The 10,000-nt window shown below is 37.1% G+C and overlaps 1 protein-coding gene across 1 annotated transcript in view; it reads left to right on the forward strand.

The window, feature by feature from the left end:
* Positions 1–10,000, forward strand: part of LOC106874793 (ras-GEF domain-containing family member 1B) — a 97,011-nt gene that overhangs the window by 33,054 nt on the left and 53,957 nt on the right. The window contains exon 3 of the mRNA XM_014922648.3: positions 5,458–5,547. Coding sequence (XP_014778134.1) covers positions 5,458–5,547 — 90 coding nt within the window. The remainder of the gene's footprint in view (positions 1–5,457; positions 5,548–10,000) is intronic.

Consider the following 10,000-nt stretch of genomic DNA (forward strand, 5'->3'; position numbering starts at 1 on the left):
TTTCTTTTAGTGTTAGACATGGCTTCCAGGAAAGATTTTATACCTACATAGAAGTCAACCAGAGCAACCTTTATTCCTTTGAAAATCTAGACAGACGCTTAGTCATGTGACTAACTACCCCCCCACCATTTACACCCTGTATAGGACCATTATTGTATATAGCAAATAGAAATGTTAATTATATTCTTGAGAAGATTGTAGGCAGATTTTTTTCTTTTTTTTTTTTGTCCTCTGTCTTCAATAGTGAGAAGAATAATTCTTTACAATGTGTATCCCCCAGCTTCAGATTAGCCCCCCCCCCCCACACACACACACACGTCTCTTGTGTTTTGTAAGAATTGACTAAAAGGGTTCATGACAAGAATGGCATTAAAGCATTAAAATCACTTCCGAAGAAAAGCTGTCCAAACCCATTCCGGCTTTAGGAAAGGTTCTAAAATGCCAAGGTGGCATCGGCTGTAGCGATGATAATCACAGAGACGACAACGGTTCGCATAATGGTAGTGGTGACTATGATGATGATGATGATGATGGTAATCGCAGTCACGGCGGCGGCGGCCGGGGGGGGGAGAAATGTTAAAAAATGAAAATTATTTCTGATGGACATGATAAATATCTTGGAGTAAATGGTATGGCATCCTAATTCTATGCAATATTTTGCAGTAAATATCATAGTATCCTTTCTACTATAGACACAAGGCCTGAAATTTCTTTGAGGTGAGGGGGGTACTTATTTGGTACTTATTTGATCAACCCCCAAAAGGGTGAGAAGCAAAGTAAATCTTGCTAGCATTTGAACTCAGAACATAGCGACAAACAAAATACTGCTAAGCATTTCGCCCGGCGTGCTAACGTTTCTGCCAACTTGCCACCTTTGTCAATGCACACACTTGGGTGCGTGCTTTTATTCACCTAAAGAATCTCATTTGTTTGTATGTATGTACGTACTAATACCTGGTAGTGTTATGTTGGTCTGTCTCGGCTCCATCACAAATCCCCTAAATCTGTACGAATCACACGGCTGATTACACATGCCTTATAACAGACAATGATACATGATGATTCAACGATTTCGTTTTAACGATTTTCTAATGACACCTGAATATGATTATATTTCAAAAATAATTATAGAAACATTTGCAACAATAGAATTAATGTAATAATAAAAATTACTGAATAAATTAATACAAAGCCAATTTTCTATGGAATAATTTTAATTATCATTAAGAAGGTTATAATTAACACAGAAAGTTCGTTTGTCAATTGTATTTGTACCACTGTATTGTTTTGTTTTGTTTTATTGTGTTCAGTTGTAGTTTTATTGTTTTTATTTGTTATTGAAATTACAGTTGTTTTGTTGTCAGTTTTATTATTATTTTAGTTTTTAGTTTTTGTCTCTGTTTTTCTTTTATGTTTTGAACAGTGTGTCATAGTTGTAAATATATTTCTTTTTATTGTCTGCAGTGGTGGGTATGTGTGTGTATACATACATAATATATGTATCTATCTATCTATATATATATATATATACACATACATAGCTATATCTATCTACCTATATATATATATATATATATATATATATATATATATTTATATATATGTATATATACACACACACACACACACACACACACACATATACACGTGTGTGCGTGTATTGTAGTTGTATGTATTGGTGTAGGTATGGCTGTGTGGCTTAGATGTTTACTTCTCAACCTCATGGTTTACGGTTCAATCCCACACCATGGCACCTTACGTGGCTGTCTTGTACTTTAGCCCCTGGCTAACCTAAGCCTCAGAGATCATCACATGTTTGTGTATGTATGTGTGTGTTGGTAGGCGGGAAGTCTTCCTTCGTCAGTAGTAACCATTAATCATTAAAACAGCACAAGCTAATAGGGCCACTGACATGCTAGATATAACAGCCAGTTTCCCTCAGACTACACCTTCAACATTGAATAACAAAAGAGATGAGGAGAAGGACAAATTACACCGACCAACGTAGTCCTTGCGTCACAAACTCAACATGGTGGCCATAGCTGAAACACCTTTGACACAAGATCCACTGCTCCAAACATGACCAACCTGGTGAGGGACGCTAAACAGCAACACCATTAATAGCACATGGGGCCATTGTTACCTAACGTTATACATTCACATAATGTGTATTATCAATACAGCTCGCTCCCACATATATATGTGTGTGTTTGTGTGTGTGTGTATAAATATATACACTCAGCCCCTCACCTGATACCTTTAATTGCAAACCGTTCTCACACCTCACCTTTGCTGCTTCGTCATCCGTTTAGGATAATATTTCACATCTAATAAATATACATGACTCATTTCTTTTCTTCCTTCTCCCATACATCTCCAATACACGTTTGTGTGTGTGTGTGTGTGTGTGTGTGTGTACATTTTCAATGAAGTTTTATCTGTCTATTTATCTCTGTTTACAAGTATATACTTCTAATGTCTGTGTGAATGTATGTATAAATGTGCGTATCATCATGTGTATATATGTGTGTATATATATATATATATATGTGTGTATATATATATATATATATATATATATATATTTGTGTGTATATATATATATATATATATATATATATATATATATAAATAAATATAAGAACAATATTATTTCTAAAAATAATATCGTTAGTGGCCGCAAGTGTAAAGCCATATCAGCAAATTAATAATTAATATATAGACATAGGAGTGGCTGTGTGGTAAGTAGCTTGCTTACGAACCACGTGGTTGCGGGTTCAGTCCCACTGCGTGGCACCTTGGGCAAGTGTCTTCTACTATAACTTCGGGCCAGCCAAAGCCTTGTGAGTGGATATGGTAGACGGAAACTGAAAGAAGCCCGTCACATATATATGTGTGTGTGTGTATGTTTATGTGTCTGTGTTTGTCTTCCTAACATCGCTTGACAATTGATGCTGGTGTGTTTACGTCCCTGTAACTTAGCGGTTTGGCAAAAGAGACCGATAGAATAAGTACTAGGCTTACAAAAAATAAGTTCCTTTTGAGTGTTGGGCCCCACAGAGGCGAGGTGGCTGAGTTCCATTCGAGTGTTGGGCCTCACGGAGGCAATAACCAAGACCTTTGGCATTATATCGTACTTGAGACGAAGACCCATCAAGCTGAGCAAAATTGCAGTCATGGCAGATACCAATGTAACACAAATGGCACGTAAAATCACCCATTACACTCTCAGAGTGGTTGGTGTTAGGAAGGGCATCCAGCCATAGAAAAACCATGTCAAATCAGACTGGAGCCTAGCGCAGCCTTCCAGCATGCCAGCCCGGTCAAACTGTCCAACCCATGTCAGCCCAGTCAAACTGTCCAATCCATGACAACATGGACAACAGACGTTAAATGATGATGATGATAATTGCTTTTAATAAGATGATTGCTACAGTGGGACACCTCATTTGTAGTATGAAACTTGAGGCCCTGGAGGGATACTGTTGCCTATAATTGCAGCAATGCAATACACATGTGCCTATGCACATGCATGTCTGTGTCGGTGGGAGGGGGAACGGTGCCAGTCTGCCAATCTGAAATAAATCTGGAATCCAATATGGAATACTTTAAATGATTAATGAACCTATGGAGTCGACATGTGCTCCAAATATGACATAGATATTTTACTTCCATATTCGTGTTGTTGTCATTGTTGTTGTTGTTACAGTCGTAGTAGTGGCAACAGTGTTGATGGTTGGGGCAGTGCTTGTCATGGTTTTGATGGTGGTGGTGGTGGTAGTTTGATGGTGAAGAAGGTTATAGCATTAGCGGTAGTAGTAGTAGTAGTAGTAGTAGTAGTAATAGTAGTAGAAGAAGGAGGAGGAGGAGGCAGTGGTAGTGGCTTTTTGGTGGTGGTGGTGGTGGTGGTGGTAGTAGTAATAGTAGTAGTAGTAGTGGTAGTAGTATGAGGAGGAGGAGGAAGTGGTAGTGGCTTTTTGGTAGTGGTAGTGGTAGTAGTAGTAGTAGTAGTAGTAGTAGTAGTTTGTGGTAGCCCACCCACCCACCCCCAATAACAGCTGCAGCAGCTATTAAGGTGTATGATTGTCAGGAAATGTATATGATGACATATAAATTGCAGAAGGAGGGGGGAGCAATGGATGGATGATGATGATGATGATGATGATGATGATGATGATTTGTGGTGGTGTTGTTGGTGGTGGTGGTGGTGGTGATGGTGAAAAGTGAAATATTAACCTGAAGTAGATGCTATTGTATGTAGTATGAGATGATAAAAGGTGTGTCTATGCATATACACGTGTGTATGTATGTGTGTATGTGTGCATCTGTATGTGTAATTTTGTGCATGTAAGCTCTGTGTGTGTGTAGTGTATATATATATATATACATATATATAGCTATAGATAAATATACACACATAGGTGTATTTCAACTGTCAGTGATGATTGAAATTTTCATTTTGGTTTTACATTGTGTGTAGCTACCTACATTGTTTTATATGTGTATGTATGTCTATATATATATGTGTGTGTGTATATATATATGTATGTATAATGTAGTATAAGTAATTGTGTATGCATATATGCCACACTTGGTTGGCAATTATATGTTACGATTCCGTATTGCTACTGATTACATCCCACTCAGAGATTTAATATAACCTTACCCCGCTGACTGGTTCTTGTGTTCGTGGCACATGAAAAACACCATCTAAACGTGGCCGATGCCAGTACCCCCTGACTGGCCCCCGTGGCAGTGGCACATAAAAGGCACTATCTGAACGTGGTCGATGCCAGGCCTGCTTGAATGACTCCCGTGCTGGTGGCACGTAAAAAGCACCAACTACACTCTCGGGATGGTTGGCGTCAGGAAGGGCATCCAGCTGTAGAAACATTGCCAGATCAAACTGGAGCCTGGTTATTCTTGTTGTCTGCATTTGTAATCGTGTAACATTTTTCTCCATTTTCTCATATTTTTGTCCGTGTTCTCACACATATTCGCTCATTTTCTTCCTAAAATTTAATGCCCCTTAGCTTAGATTTTTGGGGCCTACCAATTTTGAATAGTCTCAAGTGTAACAGGCCAAAACTGTAGTGATAATTGGAAACTTGACTGATGAATAGAAAGCCACAAATGTCCCGTCCTTGTTTTCCTGTCCATCTTTGTATTGTCCATCTGTCCGTATGTTTTCATTGTTGTCCGTTATGTTCTTGTTTCATTTTTTTGGATTTATATATATTATAATACTATCCATGTGTAAGAAACTCCCATATTTTTTTAACCTAATTCTTGACAAAAAAAGGGTTACTTATACACGTTAAAATACGGTAATTAATAACACAATAGATTTTATCCATTCAGCATTTACTTCTATAAAAATTGAATATTACCAAAAATAAATGGAAAATTTAATTCTTCACTCTATTTATGTTCTTAATTTTTTAATATTTTTTGCAGGCTCTCATATTCCGTGACGGTAACTTGGTTTGTGGGTCTCTTGAAGCTCTTGTACAACATCTTCTCCCCACAAGAGATTACTACCCAGATGTAAGTCACCAACTCATTTTATTTTCTTTGTTTTTGGTTCACATTTGAGGGAATATATCCATTCTTATGTTGGCCTACTCCTTTGGATGAGAGTGGTATGTGTGTGTGTGTGTGTGTTGTTTTAAACGTTATTAAAAAAAGTTTTTGTGGCTGTGTGGTAAGAAGTTTGCTTCCAAACCACATGGTTTCAGGTTCAGTCCTGCTGCATGGCATCTTGGGCAAGTGTCTTCTATTATAGTCTCGGACCAACCAAAGCCTTTTGAGTGGATTTGGTAGACGGAAACTGAAAGAAGCCTGTTGAATATATGTGTATGTACATGTGTGTTTGTGTGTCTTTATGTCTCCCACCACCACTTGACAACCAGTGTTGGTGTGTTTACATCCCTGTGACCTAGCAGTTCAGCAAGACACCAATAGAATATATACCATGCTTTAAAAAAAAAAGGTACTACAGTTGATTCATTCGGCTAAAAATTTTTCCAGGCAGTGCCCCAGCATGGCCACATTCTAATGACTGAATCGAGGGAAAGATAAACGGTAAAAGAAAATACAGTCACAATATTTGAAGAAAGATTTTCTATAATTAAAAATAATTTAATTACATAAAAAACATCTTAAAATAACAGAATGACGCAAAAAACTTTTGTAAAGATTTTTTCAAGTGTGTGTGTGTGTGTGCATATATTTACACACGCACACACACATATAAACATGTGTGTCTACACAAGCATAATTGAAACCTGTCCTATATATGACACCATGGATGGGGATGGTGGGGGGGATGGAGGTTGGACCAGATATTAAATTTTACTATGATGTTTGTAATAAACATACGTATATAAAAATATACCCACACTAAGCATAGCAGCTGTATAAACATCTACACAGCATCCCGTGTCTTGTAACGAACAACGTAAATAAAAGTAAAGAAACCCTATGATATATATCTATATATACACACACACAATCATATATGTATATATAGACATATATATATATATATATATATATATATATATACACACACATAAATATATATGTATATATATATACACATACATATATATATGTATGTATATAAATATATATACATACGTATATATATATATATATATATATATATATACACACACACACATAAATATATATGTATATATATATACATACATACATACGTATATATAATATATATATGTATATATACACACATACATACATATACACACACATATATATATATATATATGCATATATATACACACACACATACATACATGTGTGTGTGTGTGATAAGCTGCAACTTGTTGTTACAACATTATGTATTGCAGTAGCTGTGTGTGCATGTCGGTGCATGCAATTATGGCAGATTGTTTGTTGCATCGCAGAACATTGCCAGTCACTGTTTGTGCATGTTACACCACACTGCACCACTTACAGTTTGCAACGTGTGTTACATGACAATGTGCCACCTGTCAACACAATGCGACACCAACCACTGTAACCATGGTGCTACTACGGCACCCCACTCTCACCCTCTCTCTCTTACACTCTTTGTGTTACCAGTTACAAATTAGGTGAAAATATTCTCTTCTACTCTAGGCACAAGGCCCGAAATTTTGAGGGGAGGGGGCAACTGGTACTTAATTTTTCGACCTTGAAAGGTTGAAAGGCAAAGTCGACCTCAGTGGAATTTGAACTCAGAACGTAAAGACAGACTAAATTCCGCCAAGCATTTCACCCGGTGTGCTAACGATTCTGCCAGCTCGCTACCTTAATTAGGTGAAAATATTGTGCAATGAATACATGTCAGTGAAAAAATAGACATAATGAAAGCTATACTACCGAAATAAAGATGTAGAGCTGGTTGAGGATGAAAGGCAAAGTCGACTTCAGTGGAATTTGAACTCAGAATGTGAAAACAAACGAAATGCAGCTAAGCATTTTGCCCAGCGTGCTAACAATTCTGTCATCTCACTGCCTTCCAATAATAATAATAATAATAATAATAATAATAATAATAGTGGTTTCAAGTTTTGCCACAAGGGCAGTCATCAACGAAAAGAAGCCCATTGCATAGATATGTATATGTGTCTGTCTGTGTGTGTTTGTCTGTGGTTGTACCCCACCACCATTTGACAACTGATGTTGGAGTGTTTATGGTCCCTGTAACTTAGCAGTTCAGCAAAATAAATCAACAGAATAAGTATCAGGCTTTGAGAAAAGAAAAAAAAAATGCAGTAAGTTCTGGGGGTCGATTCATTGAACTAAAAATTCTTTAAGGTGGTGCTCCAGTATGGCTGTAGCCTAACGACCAAAACAAGTATAAACAATAATGATCAATGGATAATCTGAAATAACTTCAGAAAGATTTAATATAAAATGGGAGAAAAAAGAAAAACAAACAGATTTATGCAAGAACCCAAAAGAATGCTGTGTTTGTGTGTGTGTGTGTGTGTGTGTGTGTGTGTGTGTGTGTGTGTGCGTGCTACATGCATGTGTTTACCAATGAGTCTGTCGTCGTTATATTTTATAGATTGCATTGTTTTGTTTTTATTAATGGTGGGCAACAAATTATGGATATTAATGTGTGAATTTGTTTTCTAAATATATACAATGTTTGAGGTGTGTCTTTCTCCATAGAGGTGTGTATGTTTGGGTTGTGGTGGTGGTGGTGGAGAGGGCTGGTGGTTACATACATTTGTGCTTATAGAAATATATATATGCCTTATAGCTTTGTGTATATATGTGTGTGCATGTTTTTTTCCTGGGGGGTTGGCAGGACGGGTTTTAAATATGTTTATATTTATATTTATAGACACATTTATGAGTGTAACCTTTTGTGTGTGTGTGTGTGTGTGTATGTGTGTGTGTATGTGTGTGTGTGTGTGTGTGTGTTTGTGTTGATGTGTATTGTGTAGAAAGTGTGTCAGACTACACAAAGGTATATAGAAGTATATAGACCAATTGATTCCTGGGTAGAGTGAGGCATAGATGTAGATAGAATTATTGATTTCTATAGTGAGATATATGTATGCGTGTATGTGTATGTATATATCTATATATATATATATATATATATATATATTCTTTACTTGTTTCAGCCATGCTGGAGCACCGCCTTTTAGTCGAGCACTAATCGACCTCAGGACTTATTCTTTGTAAGCCTAGTACTTATTCTATCGGTCTCTTTAGCCGAACCACTAAGTTACGGGGACGTAAACACACCAGCATCGGTTGTCAAGTGAGGGTGGGGGGACAAACACACACACACACACACACACACACACATGTACATATATACGACGGGCTTCTTTCAGTTTCCGCCTACCAAATCCACTCACAAGGCTAAGTTACGGAGCAGTTGTCAAGCGATGGTTGGGGGACAAACACAGATACACAAATATACCCACTACACTCTCTGAGTGGTTGGCGTTAGGAAGGGCATCCAGCTGTAGAAACTCTGCCAAATTAGATTGGAGCCTGGTGTAGCCATCCGGTTGCACCAGTCCTCAGTCAAATCGTCCAACCCATGCTAGCATGGAAAGCGGACGTTAAACGATGATGATGATGATATATATATATATATATATATATATATATATATATACACACAATGGGCTTCTTTCAGTTTCTGTCTACGAAATCCATTCACAAAACTTTGGTTGGCCTTAGACTATAGTGGAAGACACTTGCCCAAGGTGCCACACAGTGGAACTGAACTAAGAACCATGTGGTTGGGAAGTAAGCATCTTACCACACAGCCATTTCTGTGCCTATACATATATGTATAATATCTACATAGACAACTGCTATTGGTGTGTTTATGTCTCCATAACTTAGCGGTTTGGCAAAAGAAACCAATAGAATAAGTACTAGGCTTACAAACAATAAGTCCCGGGGTCGATTTGTTCAACTAAAGGCAGTGCTCCAGCATGGCACAGACTGAAACAAGGAAAAGAATAAAAGACTATATATATCTGTATGTGTGAGTGTGTATATATATATATATATATATATATATATATATATATATATATATATAGAGAGAGAGAGAGAGAGAGAGAGAGAGAGAGAGAGAGAGAGAGAGAGAGAGAGAGATGGATAGGCACACACTCACATACACATACATATATGTATGCATGTAGAAGTGTAGAGAGAAAGGGAAAAAGAGAAATAAAACACACACACACACACACACAAGCAAATATATACAGACACACACACACACAAATGAGTCCAGAGTTTATCTTTGTTGTGTGTGTTTTTCTATATTAAAGGAGTGACATGTTGGTTTATCAAATAGTCATTACTCATTACTCATTAACCAGCTATATTTCAACCTGAATGACACAGCAATCCTGATTAAATATATTGATTACATACAATTACTGCACAACACCAACAACACCAGTAGTAGCAGCAGCAGCATCTGTTGGTCCCTATAGGTCCTGTA

Source organism: Octopus bimaculoides, chromosome 16 (assembly GCF_046866305.1).
Source record: "Octopus bimaculoides isolate indiv1 chromosome 16, ASM4686630v1, whole genome shotgun sequence".
Lineage (NCBI taxonomy): Eukaryota > Metazoa > Mollusca > Cephalopoda > Octopoda > Octopodidae > Octopus > Octopus bimaculoides.